The sequence below is a fragment of the Solea solea genome, chromosome 6 (genome assembly GCF_958295425.1).
Source record: "Solea solea chromosome 6, fSolSol10.1, whole genome shotgun sequence".
Taxonomy (NCBI): domain Eukaryota; kingdom Metazoa; phylum Chordata; class Actinopteri; order Pleuronectiformes; family Soleidae; genus Solea; species Solea solea.
Window position 1 is genome coordinate 14,916,604 of NC_081139.1, and position 18,753 is coordinate 14,935,356.

At 39.4% G+C, this 18,753-nt stretch overlaps 1 protein-coding gene across 2 annotated transcripts in view; it reads right to left on the reverse strand.

The window, feature by feature from the left end:
* Window positions 1-18,753, reverse strand: part of LOC131461452 (copine-9-like) — a 100,899-nt gene that overhangs the window by 46,319 nt on the left and 35,827 nt on the right. Inside the window, exon 6 of one of the 2 annotated variants that reach the window (XM_058632720.1) lies at window positions 16,770-16,849. In XM_058632720.1, coding sequence (XP_058488703.1) covers window positions 16,770-16,849 — 80 coding nt within the window. The remainder of the gene's footprint in view (window positions 1-16,769; window positions 16,850-18,753) is intronic. The other variant, XM_058632721.1, reaches the window with a different exon arrangement.

Genomic DNA, 18,753 nt, shown 5'->3' on the forward strand with positions numbered 1-18,753 from the left:
CAGCAGGAAGGTGAGTGTCCTCTCAATGCTGGCTCTGGTCGTGCTGTGCTGGTTATATTTCAGCCTGGGGAGGGAGAATGTCTGGTATGTTGGCCTTAAAATTTAATCAAAAGGAAGCCGTTTGTGGCCTCGTGTAAAACAGCAGCAATGAGGACTCTGCTCTTTGTGCGGTGTGAGTCAAATGAAACAGTGATAGTATTGTTGTTTCCATAGCTGCTAGTCATTATTGAGCTGTTTACTGTTGGTAGTTGGACAGCTTCAGAAATCAAAGCAAACAAAAATGCAATAACCTTGCCAGACATCAGGGAGAAGCTCCTGAAATGTTACTGTATAAAACCACTGCATGTAGGGGCAGATTGGAAATGAAAGGCAAATGTGTGTCTTCTCCTTTTTATTTTGAATACATAATTCAAGGGAAAGCGAGTCAGGTGCTGTAGCTCAGAAGACAAGAGAATGCCATGTTGAAGAAAGCACTTAAGAAAAGTCTTGCCTTGAGTAAGAGAGAAAATAGCAGATGAAAACAGAGGGGAAATGTGCACCCTTCTCAAGCATCCCAGAGCGATAATGAGCACCGTCTTTTTTTCAGTAAAAAGGAGGACGATTCATTATGCATCTTTGGATTTTTCTTTTTTTCGTTTTTCTTCCTTGCTTCACACTCAGCCTCCTGTGAAATGTGGCAAGGAATTTCATGCAGGGCGAGTAGTGAGCTTTTAGCCGGCAGTGAGGGGTCATTATGGGAGAATCTCCTATCACTGGTTCTTAAGATGTTTGTGAGCAGTACGCGAGAGGATGTGAATGAGAAGAAACAGAAATGTGTGGCTTTTTCTGAAGCCCTTTCATATCCTTGATCAGGACAAACAAAGGACTGCAAACACTGGAAAAAAAAACGTTTTAAAAGTAGGCAGCTCAGAGTCAGGCACTGTATTTTTACCAAATACAATACTTTAATATATCATGTTTGGTGGTACATCAAAAAAAGCTATACGTAAACCAGTAACCTGTGTTCACACATGATTTGGGGATGGTAGATTTGTTCAGTTAGTTCCTGCTGGACATGGATGTCAATCCCATAGTGTCAATGCCCCAAACTGTGCCATGATTAATGGTCTATTAGACTCTTAATGGCACCATTATTTAAAAAAAATGGACACAATGGACACCTTTAAGTGTTGAATTTCTGCTGATTTTTTTATGACACATTAATCTGTTTAATCTACAAGTAAAGAAAACATTCATGTGTTTTATAATCAACCTTCGCTTTTATCATGTACGCCTGGTGTCATCTTTTATCAAAAGTGAGAAGTCTGGAGAGGGCACGATGGCAACAGTATCCTTTCTAGGTTAGATGCACAACCCAGTGAGCAGCAATTATACGACAGTTAATAATAAATGGCCAGTACGACTGAAGTTGAGTGCACTGCAATCCTGGCCATGCTTATTACCCTCATGACACTCATGGGAATAGCTAATGGCAATGCTGCAGGTGTCAGAGCTGAGGTGAGGAGCTGTAATTTATATCTTGACACAGGAAGCTGGTGTTGAATTCGAGATCAGACCTGTTTTAATGCATTTTTGCAACCCGTCTATACACAGAGGCATGGACATGACACTTTAAAATTGTTTTTAATATAATAAAATATAAGACCACAGTTGTCTTGGGTGATAAAGGCTCAATGAGCTGGCCACTGTTAATACTGACTGAAAGGTGAGAGGGCTGCTGGCCTGGAGCTGTTGGTTGGATGTGAGAAAACAGAAATAAAATCCCCAGAGAGAATCTGACCTCCTTTTTCTGCTCCTGTATGTACGGGGGGTGGTGATGGAAAGAGTGATGGAGGGAGATAAAGAACAGGGTTCCCCACTGCTAACCCAGTTGGAAGCCACACTCGATCTCATTCATTTGCAATAGCTTTTTTTGGGTCACTTTATGGCCAATCTGCTTTTCTATTCTGCAAGATCGCTGTAGAGATGAATGAGCTGTGGAACCTTATTTTCAAAAATAAAAAAATTGGATGAAGTTGATAAACATCAATCATTTCATACATCAGAGAGAGAGAGAGAGAGAGAGAGAGAGAGAGCGAGAGAGAGAGAGACACACACACACACAGAGAGAGAGAGACACACCAGAAATCCTCTACACTTGTTCTTCAGAATTCCTTAACATAAATTTCCCTTTTCTTTGATTGGGTTTGCTTTGATTATGTTTTATGTGAATCACTTTGAGTTGCATTGCCTTGTATGAAAAGGGCTTTATGAATCATGTTTGATTCATTGAAATAAGCACAGGAATGTCAGCGGGTGACATGAGACTTGAACACTCCTACAGTGAGAAACTGAGAGTCGTGTGGAGTCTTTATCAACAGTGTGTGAACTCATTTGAAAAGGATTTTAATGTAATTGATTTTTCTTGTTAGATTTCAAATTTGACACACTACTGTTTCTTTCTAACGGTTCTTCCATCCATTTTGGATAAATAAATCCATACTTTTCCATACAGTTACATGAACAAACGTGGTAACATGAATTGTAACCCACATGGTTAGATGTCAGCTACATAAACGTGTCAAACATTATGTCACACAGGAAGTGTTTCATTTCAATGGCCATCTGTCTGGACAGACACGATATTTGTAGTCCACATGTAAGCGCAGTCATGAATAGAGATGGATATGAGATTAGGTTTTGAACCTACATTAGCCCTCAAGGAGTAATACAATGGATACAAAATCAGAGATAAGAGATTACATCATGAACCTAGTCTGTGTGATCAGTGAAGAGCTGCTCTATTCAAATACTTTCCACTTGATGAGGTTTTTTTTGTTCTGATGAAAGTGAGAGAAAAGGAGACGAGAGAGCCCGTGGGAAAGAGAAACATCTGCAAACTTTCTTTGATCCTTCTTCAAATTGCAACAAAACCAGGAATGTATTGTGTTGCCTTCATTACTGAAAACTTTCTCTGGCCACCATTTTCTTCTCTGATCTCCCACCTCAGGGACACATACACACACACAGAGGTGCCACTGCCATTAATACTGAACAATGTTCCAACAGCTACTCCACAGCTACTTTTACAATCTAAGAGCAGAGAACAAGAACATACATGGGGTGGGAAGAGGATTCTGCACCAGTCGCAAGGTTCAGAATGGTCGTACTTTATCTTTCAATTAATCATGGGTGTGTTTTGGAGGTAATGTAAAACAGGCCAAGTGCACTTGCAGCTTTTCGAATTGAAGGGGATCATAGTAGCAGAGTTTCCAGGTATAGAGAACTCTTCTCTGCAGAATAAATGGATTTGCAGATATTGGTGAATATCTGCACTGGTTATTTGTGACTATTTAGTTATGCTTTGTGGGTGCATTTTACTATAAGACTTCAAAATGGGCTTAAGATATTGTATACTTCACCACTGCTTTCAGGCCAAGTTTTGCAGGTCGGTCACTTTCCATTAGCTTTTAGACAGCAATGAAGCAACAATGTGACAGAATACAACTAATTTAAGTCTGAGTCAGTCTGAAACTTACAACAATAAATATTTCATCTCCCTTGGTGTTGCTTTGTGCTGAGTGTGGTAGATTCAGCTTTTTATGTTATAGCACCTTAATTGTACAGGTTAGAGGTTTAAAAAACAACTAGAATGGATGCGCATCGGTGACACAACACAACCGTTCCACAACCAGTGTATTTTGGAGGTTAGTCTCAATCACTTTTTTTTTTCTAGCTTTCTTCAAGAGCAAATTATGTCAAATTATTAAATCATGTTCACCTTTATATGAAAATAGACATAGCATGTCATACATGAGTGGACACTAGTGGGATCGATAGCTGGTTTGGTCCAGTAGATCACATATAGTCCACTACTCCACCGTGTGACCCACCATACAGTAGATGTTTCACTTAATAAGTAAAAACTGCTGGTGCCACCAAATTCAGAAGGATTTGTTCACTAGGGAAATTCAATATCTGCAGAAAATCCCACGGCAATCCATCTAAAAGTTATTAAGACATTTCAGTGTAAGTGTGATGGATTTTTTTTTCTTTGCTTCAGTCTGCTTGGCCGTCTGCACTGCTGCACCAGCACTCTGTGAGGATGGTCTGGAAGAAATAGATACAGTTTGCTTCACATTTGGGATTAACTCTTACTTTTTCTATTGTGCCTTCTATCAGTACAAACTACACTATCTGTTCCTAAATTAAATTACTATATTAAAGAGGATTTTTCAATTCTGCATGAACCGAAAAAGACTGGTCTAGGAGAAAATAAACTTGCACTAAAGTTTCCACAATATAAACAGAATTGTACGTTGAAAAGCTGTAAATAAAATGTAAAGTTGTGGAAAAACTGTGCAGTTGTTTCCAGTTTAACATGTGTCCTAATATTGTGGTCAATTAAATATGATACACATAAAATTATTTTACACTCTTCCAAGAATGACTCAGGGAATACGTAACTGGGCCTCCAGAAACTTTCCAGTGGTTACTGGAAATGATGGTTGGTAAAATGAACTTTTTTCTGGTCATTATTTATCTCCATGAATGGATTGTCTTTGAAACACAATGTGAAGAGACTTCACAAAAGTCCTTCTGTTGATAAGTTAAGATTCAAAGCTAACTATGCTGCTATTGTCTGGAAACTGACAGCTACAGTCAAGGAAAAAAAATGATGCTCCCATCCAGAAGAGTAGCAAGCACAACAAACAAAACTAATCCTGGAGCAACAGGGATACAGAAATAATAAGATAATAGGAGGATAATCAGCTGAAGTGCACCCAGTCAGTCATTACATGAGCCTAAATAAAAAAGTGCCGACCACCTGCAGGTTAATGGCACTATAAATAGCCTGAGCTCGTAAGCCTGCTTTCCAAACTCTCAAGATCCCTCCCGTCTGTCAGAGAGGAGACTGTCAGTTAAATCGGATCAATATTCTCTGCCAGTAAGGTGGTGACAGGGAGAAGGTGGGTGGCATGCTTTGGCATCGCTACCTAATTATCTTTTTGGACGAAGTTCAAATACCCCACTGTGGAAATGATGTTTATTGTTTAAGCATTCAAAGAGCCAGGAAGTCTGCTCATGCTCTGTCTGTCATGCAAAAAAGTTAGAAAATTAGAAATGCAATAATGTCAACATAAAAAATGAATAAGCTAGTCACACAAATGCAATCTGTTTCAGTTTTAATTATTCTTTGCACAATATATATATATATTATTATATTATATTTATCAGAGGAGTCTGGTGTATTCAGCGACAGCACCGCTGAAAGCCTGGGATCGCGAGCTGCATCACAAACCCTGCCGCTGTATTTCAGTTCAGATAGAGTCTGTGCTATACAGTCATGCAGGAACTACTAAACTAATCTTGTTTTAATTAACTGATTCTAATGATTCAGTTACACTGAAAACAACTGCTTCACAAGACTAGTTTGTGTGTGTCGTGTATAAAACAAAGTCACGGCAGTTTCATGCAGCCGTGCTGTGATGACTCCGCCCACGTTGAGGAGGTACTATTATTGTAATTGGAAAAACCAACCAAACCGCATAGAGTCGAGCCGTGCCGTGCCAAGGCAATTCGAGTCGTGCCAGAACCATGTAGTGGAAAAACATTTGAGAGTATTGCTGGAGTCCAGTGAGATTTTACAGAGTAACTTTGGGTTGAGCAATTTCTATTGACTAAAGCTTTTGAAGAGTTAAGTGCTGTGACCAGACATCAAGCCACATATTTCAAGCCACTGACCTCCTATGCCAAATGATTAGCCCGGCAGTGGGCTAATGATGAATCCCTAATCCCTGATGTCCATCAATGATTTTTTCTGTAGTGCCGGGGCATGTCTGAAAAACTAATGAGCCAGTACATAACTTTTGCTTGTTGTGGCAGAGGCAAAACAAATAACGCTGAGCAATTGTGCAGCATATACATCATCATGTGCTATCTACAGAGTACTTGATGACATGCACAGGTACTGAGATTAACATAGAGATAGAAACATCATTAATGTGAAAAAAATACTTTTCCATCAGCTTTAATCACATTTTGTTTAAAGGCGACATAGAACGCTTGTATCACACATATATGTTAGTTATGGAGGTCTACTTACATATATTAACTTGTTTTCATGGTTAAAATCCTCCTAATCGCTGCAAACGAGCCGATCAAAATATCTCCTCACTGACGCTCTCGTCAGCCGCGCTGTTTCAGACCAAAACCACACCCCCAGAACCAGGACTGTGTTGTGATTGGCCAGCCAACGAGAGCTTTCCTACTGTCCTGTGATTGGCCAGGTACCTGGAAGTGACGTAATAGATAGGCCAGCTCTCAGATACACAGCTCCCCCTCTGGCACGGTGGATGCTCTGCATCTCAGCAGCTACAACGAGAGTTGTTCTTCTTCTTCTGCGGTTGAATGTACGCAACCGGATGTGCCCGGACTAGTGCCCGCACCGGGAGGCGCTACGGTGGTGAGAGGAGTGGTGAGGATTTCTGATGACGACATCAAACTACGGAAGTGCCGATCCGCTTCGCAGAGCCCAGGAAAACAATACAACACTATTTTCTCAGCAGTGGCTGAACTGTTTGTTCTGAAGCTTTAGGGTTTCATAAACGAGGTAATGACGCAGATACACACACAAACGCAGCGTTAATTGGAGCTTCCGGTCTATGTGGGCTTTAATGTAAATCACCAGTTAATGCACCTCTGCCAAGCTCATGCATTTAAAAGTGAGTTTTGGAGTTAAATCTATCACACACAATTACATATAACTCTATCAACACATCTAACATCTGTAGATGTTGCTGGCATGACCCTCACCTGATTTAATTGAATAAAGTAAATACCACATTCGTCTAATAACAATAATCTGTAGTTGCACAACTCCACAAATGTCAGAGGTTGTTGTGGTTGTGATTAGGGGACACCTACAGCACAGTTCCAGTTCTCGTATCAAATTATGAACCTGAAACCTGTTAAGTTGGTTCCTGTCTGAACCAGATTCTTGATTTTTCCCTTGCGAGCCATTACATCATCAGTGGGTGTGTCAATGCACATTAAGCGAGAGGAAGGAAGGAAGGACAACACACCGGTGAAAATGACAACGGAAATGAACAACATGCAATGGTCTGCAGAAGAGGCGAAATGTTTGGTGGCAATTTACTGATTTAACAGAAGGAAAGCTTACAGAGGCTCAATGCAATCTGTCCTGTTGCCACTGCCATGTTTACCTCTGCTCATGTTATGCATAGAGCAACACCTGGCAGCGATAATGTAGGGGAGTGGATTTCAGCTTAGATTCTGCTTAATGCTAGTGTGAATGTGGACTGTTTCCCTAAGAGAACCAATATTCCACATAGAACTAGACATAGAAAGAGTCCTTTCTGATGTGAAAGTGAAGAAATAATGACATGGCTGAGCTTCTCAAAGTTCACAATATTCTTGCCTTTTCTGCTCGTCCTCTCACCTATAACTTTTTTTATCCACTTTCTTTCTTTCTTTCTGCGTTGTTATTATTCATGAACATCATTAAAAAATTAGTACATACACCAAACACACGCAGCATTAGGAGTCAGCGGTACATTTATGCTGCATTGCATTCAACATTACCACAACTACTGAGGTCTTTTATCCAGAGATTAAGCTCTAGCTCTGCAGTGATTTCACTTCAGATTTGTCACCGAGCAGCAGAGAAATTAAAGATTCACCCGTAATGATATATCCAAGGTCAGCTCCTAATTGCAGAGAGAGGGTACAGTTTCATTAATAGGGTTAAAAGCTACGGTTAGTGATGAGACGTGGAAAACACTGGAGGGGCCCAGAGAAGCCACCGCCACATTTTTCATCTGAATCTTAATCTTCTCAGGGCTAAGAGCCACTAACAGTGTGGGATGTAATTACAGGAATTTAAGAGCTGCCTGAATGCTGCTCTGCAAATCTGAGTCTGCTGAGGTAAGGAACAAGGACAAAGCAGCTTGTAAACTTACCTAACACAGACTTTGGGCTGTTTTCTGACTAGTTTCAGTCTAGCGGTGCTTTTATCCACTGTGTAAATTACATATATTTATCTGTTCTGAACAATGAGAATGGTCATGGAAATAGAGAATTTACAAATTACATTTTTTTTCTGACATGAAAAACATTCAGTATGTTAGAAGACCAGTCTGGTCTCCCAGAGAAATGCACATTCGGTACAAATGCAGTTTACGGTTTTGTAGTTCACAATTTGAAGCAAAATTCCGACTCGAAGGAGAAGTAGTTTTGTTGTTGTGTTATGAGGGCATCACAGTGGAGAAACCATTATCTATTTCTAGCACTAACCCAGTGCTTATTGAGCTTAAACTGAACCATGTTCACAGGAAATGTTTAACGTCACCCTCATTTCCTCCTTTTTTATTATTCCGAAATATGAGCTACCACGTATGGTATGCAGTACTATAAATGAAATGATCATTGTGACTGGGTTGATGTTATAGAAGGAGGTTTTGTGTGTGTGTGTGTGTGGGGGGGGGTTCGTACTATCACCTTCTTCCTCCTCCGATACAAGTCAGCTCCAGCTCATACATCTCAATAAGGCACTGCGACAGCTTGTTCCTCCTGTAAATTGATGTTTGCTGGGATATAATTTATTTTGGGAACGTGACTCTGTCCTCTGGAGGACATTTAATTATTGTGTGTATGCAATGAGCAGGTAGCCACCGTGACCTGTACATGGTCCTCGAGTTATTTAAACAGATGAAGAGAGTGTGCAGGAAGAAAGTGACATGATGCAACTGCATTGATTTATTTTCCTATTGTTGCTTCACTGCTTTTCAATGCATTGAGAGATTGCTGTGATGGAACAAAAGAGGTTGAAAGTTGAGAACCAGGGAGTTCTGTCTGGGATTTTAAATGAACCTTACAACAACACTGGCTCCATAAGGCCCCATGGGCAGGCGTTTTAAATAAGATTTGACTGCATAAATGAACAAACTTTCAGGAGAGAATCTGAATCCGATTTTTTTTCGATTTTGAAACCTGATTTGAACCTGATTTGGACGTGGGTTGAGGAGTTCTGCACCATAACTTGAGAGATGCATTTTCCTGCATCCATGTGTAAAGGCCGCACATCAGATGTGAGTACACTAACATTGGTAACAAAAACGTTGGTAAACGCCTGGACACATAACTCTGATTTGATCACATGCAATTAACGGTGCAGCGTGAAAATACATGTACCTGCAGTTTGCATTGTGAACACAGACGTAGTCAAGTGTCAAGCGTCACAGCAACCACAAGCACAACTTAATTTGTAAATTACCAAAGCAACAGAGGTGATTCACTTTAGGTTAGTAGGTGGATAATTGCCAATGTAGACATTTTCTTTCAGCCCACAAGCACTTAAGCTGCCTCAAAGAAACAGGTTGCATTGTGACTTGATGCTCGAGGAGGGTTTCCCTCCTAATCCTGTCCTCCATGTGCTAAATGCCACACAGCTCTCTTCCTCTCCCCACCTAGCATCTGAAAATAGATCCTCGCCATGACTCTGATGTCGTCTTAAGTGCAGGAGAACAGTGCAGCTTGTATAGGAAAACAGTTCACCTCAGCGGATCTTTCAGCAGCACAGTATGAAGTACACTTTGTGCTTTTGGTTGCCTTGGGAACCTGTGTGCACATCAAAGGGGATCAATAGTTTTCTTTTCTTTTTAATTTATGTGCGTATGTGTGTGTGTGCACATGCACTTTGAGCCATAAAACTCATTGGGTAATACCGAGGGTATCCTTCTCTTTGTGATACCCTGGAATATCACCGCTGTCAGTATGTACCTATATAATCTGATCAATCTCATGCCCCCTTACAAATTATCCTTGGTACCCTGCAAATAAACCCTCAACGGCCGCTCTATTAGGTTCACCTGTTCAACCCTTATTAACATAAATATCAAAACAACCTGATAAAATTCAACCAGGGCATCACAAAAGAGAAAAAAGCAGATTTCAATGACTTGGAATGAGTGGCATGGTTGTTGATGGTGGGAGTATATCAGAAACTGCTAATCTAGTGGGATTTAGGGGAACAACCATCTCAAATATAAAGAGGAAAACATTATAGGAAGGGAAGGGAGAAGAGATCTTTGACATCAAATTGGCTACAACAGCAGAGAACCAAACCAGACGCCAAACCTGCAACATTAAGATTCTGTATTATGTTATTTTACATATTTCGCAATACGTAAAAAGGGTGAAACGGGCAGGACCAAGTGGAAAGGAACTGGGCTTGTAACCAAAGAGTCACCGGTTCAAATCTCAGCACAGGTCAAGTGCCCATCCCAATTGCTCTCCAGGCGCAGAAAAGTGCTGCTCACTGCTCCTTTAATAGTTGGTGGTTTTAGGGCATGCTTTAGATTAAAAGCCTGGTCCATGATCTGTTATAAAATAACATAATGTATTAGATTAAGTCATAAAATTACATTGTATGTAATCAGAGATTAAGAAAACGCGTAACATTGAAATACTGGCTTCACCGATGACAATGGTACAGCCAGTATATTTACAATTTCAATTTGCAGGCTGAACATTCTGTTTATGTTTTGGTTTTTGGTCTGTTGCACAACCGACTCCCACCCACCCAATAACACAGCCTGTAGCGCTTCAACACAACGGTTGCCAGCAGATCAACAAATAACGAGACAAGACACACATATACACTGGCTTTCACTTGAAAAAAGTGGCGTAGGGGTTTATTTACACTTTAAGTACAAAATTCATGTATCTGTACGTTACTTTATTTATATTTCTAAAAACCAATACCCCAATACCTTTCCCCTAACTACCGTCATTACTTGTTTCTCAGCAGATCAAAAATCTATTAGAGAAAGAAAGCAATCAGAGCACAAACCTCTGCCAAGGCTGCTCATTTTTCATATCAACTCCAAAACCGAATCTGTTTTTGTTTGTTCGTTTTATCACCTCCAACCCCAGATATTGTCATAAAAATCCACCCTTTATTTTTCAAGCAATGCTGCTCACAGACAGACAAATGCGGCCAAAAACTTTATGTCCTTCATGGAACTAATAACAATATTTTTCTTCAAATGTAACCACAACAAAATGTACTTCCTGCAGCAGTGTGTAGTTGAATAAAAACATCATTTTTAAAGAACATCAAAAAGCCAACATTCTGATACTGAGCGATATTAAAGATATTGATGTGTCAGAACGATCCATCATCAAAAGCTCGGGGGAATACAAATCAAGGTTTGAGCAATTTGCAATTACTCACACTGATGCATGAATGATTAATGTTGATTTCATCGCTGTGGGGACAGAATATATTTGGCTCAGGAAGTTGATCTCCTCAAAAGTAAACACATTAGATTTTGTGGCATGGGGATTGATTTGGGTTTGGACAGCAATGACTTTGAACTGTCCCGACAAATATATGACTATTTACTCATTTTAAATGATCTCATCACTTTTTAACTTTCTTTGTGCGTTTCTGATTAGATTTAAGCAGTTTTAAGTTTCCAGTGTGTGTCTTTTCTGCAAAAGGTTGGTTATTGTTAATGAATGTGAAGACTGACGGTCAATTTCAGCTTTGTTAAATATGAATGATTATGAGGATTTCATGACTAAGCCTCATGAGGCAGAACTCTCAAAGCATCAGGTTATTTTGCATCCTCCTCAGGTGAGTCCTGGTGACATTGTGAAAGGATAAGAAGTTTACTGGAAACATGTACAAAGAAGTTTTGACTCAGGAGCAGATCTCAAGAGGATTCCTGTCTGGAGCTCATCAGTCAAAGTCAAGGTCAACAAAAAATATGGTCTGGAAAAAATGTCAGAAAACACATTTCTCCATCTTACAGGACTATAGACGTAAGTTAAAAGGCATTTGGATGATCTTATATTTGTCATTATATGGTATAAATGAAACCATGATGACATCATAAAACACATCATTACAGGTTTTTATTTCAAGATGGGTGGTGTCTCACAAATCAAGAAAATAAAGAAGTGAACTGCATCATGTCCAGGGAGATTTTTTTTTTAAATGTAAAAATCTGTAATATATAATTATCCAGACAATGATTCCTCTCAGTGAAATGAACACACTGAAGGAATTCTCCACCACAGGAAATTAAATGCCATACAGAACTGAAGATGTTTGGTGTGAACATTAAACATTTGGCTAAAGCAGCAGCAGAGATTAAACATTAATGTCCATATTGTAATATATATCACACATGAAAACACCGTCACTTATCGTTTACCTCTGTTTTATTGTACTCATTGAATTGTTTTTTGTATTCATTTTTTATTCATGCAAAATCCCGACCAGGAACAAAGACTGCAAATTAGCTAGAGCTGGAGACGTCTTGCATACATTACATTTTCCATTTTGTTGCAATGTTATTGTCCCTGTTAAATAAACAATCAATCAATAAATAAGTACAAAGTGAACGGGTAGTGTTTAAAGGGGGAGTTATTATGCTTCATAAAACCATTTTTTAGTACAAAACTGGAGAGACACTGTTTTTTTCTTTACTCCATATTCCTTTACTCCACAGTTGTTTTTTTTCACATCCTCTCAGGCATGATTTTATGCTTGAGATAAGATAAAGATAAGGTTATATATAACATATAGAGAGGATACACTCCTGCAATCAGCTAGTGGCTGAATAGTTTCTATCCTTGCAGCTGCAATGTTAATTAAAATTGCACGGAGCCATAATACCACTGCCATGTTTGTTTTATTCAGATTCATTTAATAGAATAGAAGCTTTATTGTCATTGCACATCAGGTATACAATAGAATTGCTGTGCTTCTATTGCCAGTGCAGCAGTAAGCAGTATAAATACAGTAAAATAAGAATGAAATAGAATAAATAAAACTATTACTAAAAGGGATTTTAAAAAGAAATATATACAATTAGACATACAGTATACAGTTTGGAGCAGCAGTTGTCCGTTGAGTTCTTCTAGCTCATCCTTACTGAGCCAGAGATCAAATTCAATTCAGCACTTTTAAGCACTGTAATTATTTTGTAGTATGGCATTATTTTCTTTGTGTTTGCAGTAGGTGTTAATCACCTTAATGTGTATACTTTAGGAGTTGTGTGAATAATCATGTAACACAGGCGCGTCAAACTCATTGTAAGTCAGGTGCCACATACAGACCAGTCTGATCTCAAGTAAACCGGAAGAGTAAAATAATAGCATGAATAAGAACTCCAATGTTTTGAATTTAATTAGTCTTTTCATAAAACGTATTGTGAAAAACCTGATAATGTTATGCTTAAGTTATCATTTCCATGTGCATTACAACTTACAGATCACAGTGACCTACAAAGGTACAAAACATTTAGTATCTCAGATATCTGGAACTAAAAATTCTAGTGTGATTAGAACATGTCAAGATCCATAAATTATTTTACTACACATCTATGTAGTATTCCTGAATCTAAAGTGGGAGCTAATAAAAATGCAAGCCCAGGGGACAAATCAGGAAATACTCTATGTACAACTAAATAATTGTATCTTCAAGCGTTAACGTTCCTGCTCTGTTTCTGGAGATTAAGTTTACACAAATTCATCTTGTGGGCCGGATTGGACCTTCTGGTCAGCCAGTTCTCGCCCGCGGGCCATACGTTTGACACCCCTGTTGTAGGCTGTTTTTACTCAGTTGCCGTTTCATGACTCTGAGTTACATCCTTCCCTTAAAAGGCTGTGTGATGCATAGACTGTAGCCCCAGTTGCCTTCTATTCAAATGATGAAACCACTGTGTTATAGTGCACAGTGAGGCGCAGTTTTGCTATTAAATGTAGCATCCTGGCACTTTAGCAAGTTGTTTCAGTGTGTACGATAGCGTTTGTCAAAATACAGTCAATGTCGGATATTTCTGTATTTCCCATGTGGCAACACTGCTCCTGCCAGAGGGCATGAGGTTAAACAGGTGCTTTCCTCTGAGTGAGGGGACAGCAGCAATTTCCCCTGCTCTGCTGAGACACTGTGTGTCTTCCAGAGAGCATGAGGGACAACCAGTGATGTTTTTGGGGCAGTTTTTAAGACGCTCTGCATGGGGCTACACCAAAAAGATTTGATGTAACATTGCAGCTGTGTGTATCCGACACGAGACTTCCATGCAGGTTGGAGTCATCTAATAAGATGCACTTTGCAGACTGAAGATGAAGGAGCGGAAGATAATTTATAAGTGGCCAATCATTAAGTGTTTGCTTTATGACTCTGTAGAGGAGGGTTTTTTTTACACAAACTGTCAGGGCTGTTTATGCATTTCATTTTAATGAATGGTTTTCAATCATCAATTATTGTAATAGCTTGGACACATCAAGCATGACGAGAAGATTTAATTCCCCTTTGGTCCCAAAAAAAAAAAGAAGAGCTGTCAAATAACTTTCATCTTGTGTTTTTAAAAATGACTTGATCAGCCTTCAGACAAGACACAAAAATGCCAAAATCGTATGTTACTGCTCAGCCCATCACGCTGACAGTGTATTAGTAATTAAAGGCAGAACACGTAGAAGCCCCCCGGGCCTTTAAAACACATAAAGAAGAAGCTTGGTTCTCTCCTCTGCCTCTGGCAAACATACCACATGTTCCTCTGCTCTCTCCGAGGTGGGAAGAGAACGTGTCATTTTGTCAGTCCAGGTGATAGATTGATCAAAGGTCGATGTCTGACACTCAGAACTTCATGAGCATTGGATGATATTTCCAGGAGGTGAGGCAGTTTTCAATTCTTACCGGTACTGGTACAGTAATATTACCACAACCTTTACTACATATTGTTCACTTCTCCTCAGTTTCATGCATCCTATTTAGTATTTATTATTATTTATTTATTCATGATTTGTACCAAAATAAAATCTTATATTTTTGAACAAAATCATGTTTTTTTTGTGAACAAAAAAGTATGTAGTGTGACATGGACAAATGATTCTGATGCAAATGCGACTTGTTTGGGTGTTTTTTCATGCAGGTGTGCTTGTTATACAACACCAGCTCCTGAGGAAATTGTGATGACTACACGTTCACAATGTTATCCTGAAAAGCCACTGGAATCACGGAATAACCTAGCTTCAGTAACATTAATGCTTTAGAAAGAAGTAATGGGAGAAAAAAAAGTGTTGTAAAACAAAGTCATTTTCCATGAAAACTGGTAACAAGAGAACAATATAGTTAAAGCAAGTATAGAACCAATATCAACATGGATATTGTTGTGCTACCATCACCACTGCACAGTCCAAACTGTTTTAACATCATAATGACAAGAGTAAGCCAAAGATCCCTTTAAAATAATTTAAAATGTTATTTTATGTTCAAAAATGTGATGTTTTATTTCAGTTGTATTTTTATTATGCTTATGGGCCATTGTATTACACCAATTGAACTACTTGTTAAAACTGTAGTGAGTAACTTTTAAATATAAACATATGTCTGCTTCATTCAAAGCAATGTCAGTAGTTGGGTTTTGTGTCTCCCACAACTTTCCCACTCCCACTGCACACAGTGAGGCATTTTACGTCACGACTGAGGAGGCAAGACAGAATATCAATGTCAATGATGCATGCTCCTCCAACACAACGCAAAACAATGCCTGACCACATGCCGGTATCACAGCTGCTGCTGTTCCCTTCACCAGGCAGCTCCAAGTCTCCTGGATGCAGCAATCTGGACAATTAACCAAAGTGCAGTAGACCATAAGATCCAATGTCTTGCACTGCAGAATGTAAGAGCTTTCGGTGTGTGTGTGTGTGTGTGCATGTGAGAGAATGATGATGGTGGGGGAGAGAAAGAGAAACAGCAGTGTTTTGGTAATTAGTCAGAGGCCCACAGAGGGTGACATAAATTCTGCACTGCATCATAGATGTAAATATCTAATCAGCCACCAGCAACTCATTGCATTAATGGATGTAGACGTGGTCAAGATGACCTGCTTAAGTTTAACTTGAGCATCAGAATGGGAAAAAGGGTTTCAGAAACTGGTAATCTACTGGGATTTCCGCACTCAACCATCTCTAGAATTTACAGAAAATAACCGGTGAGCAGCAGTTCTCTGGGTGAAAATGCCTTGTTGTTGCCAGAAGTCAGAGGAGAATGACTAAACTGGTTCAAAATGTTATAAAAGCAACAGTAATTCAAATAAAAGAAATTGTTACAAACCATATGCAAAAGACCATAACATGTCAAACCTTGAAGCAGATGGGCTACAGCAGCAGAAAACCCCACCGGACATATTAGGTACATACTGTACATTGAGTGTCCTGTGAATGTTTAAATGAAGTTTATATTTCATGAGGTGCCTTTGATATTGACATTTCTCTTAGTGAAGCACTTTATAACAACTAGAATATAAAGAGTGTCATATTAACCTAATATTTCTAATGTAAAACACACAGTTGACATGGTGAGAGAAGAGTAGGTAGGATACAGAAACTGGGGTGTGCACATCTGAGAAGCCAACATCTTAATATTTCTGACACAGGAAGACTTGAAAACAAACAAACAGGGCAGATGCAAGCAGGTGCAAACACTTCAAAGACTCTGGTGTGACAGCTCACATGGAAAATCAGGACATACAAGCTCACACCCCACACTCAGTCCTGACAAATGAAACTATGTGATACCACAGTGTCAGATTGAAACAGGGAACTGTAAACTGTGTCTTGAAATGTGGTTGAACTTTACATTAACTTCAGTTTACACTATGAAAATGCTGCAAACATGTTTTTAAGATGTCAGCGATAAGAAACTTCAGGGGAAACCTTTGCTTCTAACATCAGATGTACACTGTACTTACGAGAGCGTCCTTTCCATTCTGCTGCCAGTTGAGCCGATGATCTCCCCCAACGTGCAGAAGGTCTGACCCAGGAAGTCCTTCACAAAGGAGAGGAGACCAGTTCACAATCAATACTACTTAATGCAGCAGGTTGCACACATGCACCACCTCATCAGTTATCATTAACTAAGACATGTTTCACACATACATGAAAATTATGTGTTTAATTATATACATAGCAGGAGTATATTAGTGTAAAAAGGCTAGGTGAGATGGAATATACAGAAATATACAGAAAACTAGACGGTGTGGCTAATCACAGTAAAGTATAATGACAACAGCTCAAACAAACAAAGGTATGGCATTTTCCCCAGAAACCCCACAATGCATTGCACTAAAAAAGCAGCAGCTAAACAGGTTATATATTACACTCATCATAGTAAAAATGTTTTTTTTTTTTTTTTTTTTTAAGTGACAGCAGATGGTGACATTTGGTGTGCTGTATCTTCTGTGATAATATAATAATATAATATAATAGAACTAACTTTAACCTCGACAGGAGGTCAGGAAATGTATTATTAATGAGCCTGGTAATCATATGTCTCCTGCATAATCAGATGATTATCAAGTAATCCACAGCTAATGTTTGTAGAGGTGTGTGTGTGTAGCAGCTTGGTGTCGTTCACATGTGAATGAATGGTCATGTGGAATGGTGCTGTGCTCTGGCTTGGCCTGTAGAACTCAAGTCAGTGGATCAGAGCATATCTGACCTAACGCCTGCATGGACTGACTAAATCCAGAAAAAAACATTGAAGACAAATGATGCAGACCATCCTGAAGCCTCATATGTGGTTATCAACGTAAATTGTTTTTATACTCCTTTAAAAGTACTGCAGTTTATATGTTGTCTCCTACTACAGGGTCGAAGACCGGGGAGGAAATTCTGATGCAGGTGCGGAACACCACGTCCGACTCCAGTCTGACGTAAGCGTATACATGCAGGAGTAATCCCACTATGAATCGCCTGTCGTGTAACATGATGATGATAGGCCCTGCTGCTAATTTTTTTTTTCGTGTCCCCCAGCCCCGCCCTAAACACAAAAGCACACGCACAGCCACTCGAGAGAACTGCTATTGTCACCATGTGGGCTACAGGTGAGTGGCCACACACTCATCCTGCAAACCAGCCTTTGAGCACCACGGACAGCGGCCGGAGCACATTTCTGGACAGCTGTATATCTTTTTTCTTCCTTCATGGGCCCAGACGCCGTCAGGTACAGCTGCACCGGTTGCATCACCAATACTTACACCACTGTGAATCACATTATCCAGGTCGACACTAGTCTGACTACGACTAGCTCGATTTTAGACGGGCTAATTTGAACCGACACTGAAGTTAGCTTAAAATCTAGTTCATACGTCCTTGAATCAGTGACAACTCCTGCCAATCACAAAGCAGAGTGGGGTAATGGTGGGAGGCAGAAACCTGGCACAGGAAAACACTGGTCCAACATCAGAGAAGGGGAGGAGAGGTAGGAAGAATAGAGGAAGAGGAGGAAGAAGAAGCAGCAGCAGCAATACCATAACTGCCATGTGTTCAATACTTTCATTGAGTGATCCTATGATTATAACAGGCATGATTTCTTTAAGCAGACAATTAAAAATAATAACCTAAATGATCTCTATTCTATTATAGGGGTGTATAATATTGAAACACTAAAATATCACAATATTTCATGGTGTGATACTGTATTGTGGCTTTGAAGCCATATATCAATGTTCTTGACAGTGGATTTTGTGCAGCAGGTTTTAAACCATTTGACTCTTTCACCTACTTAACACTCATGTCACTAGAAAAAAAACTGTATGTTGTGTATGCATACAGTACATAAGTTAGGAGATTAATTTGAGCAACAACAAAGAAATGTCACTCAAAAAATTGATTATCATCTACAAAAACTGTCATTAAAATGCTGTGATGCAAGGAAGCAGGTGAGAGGGAGGA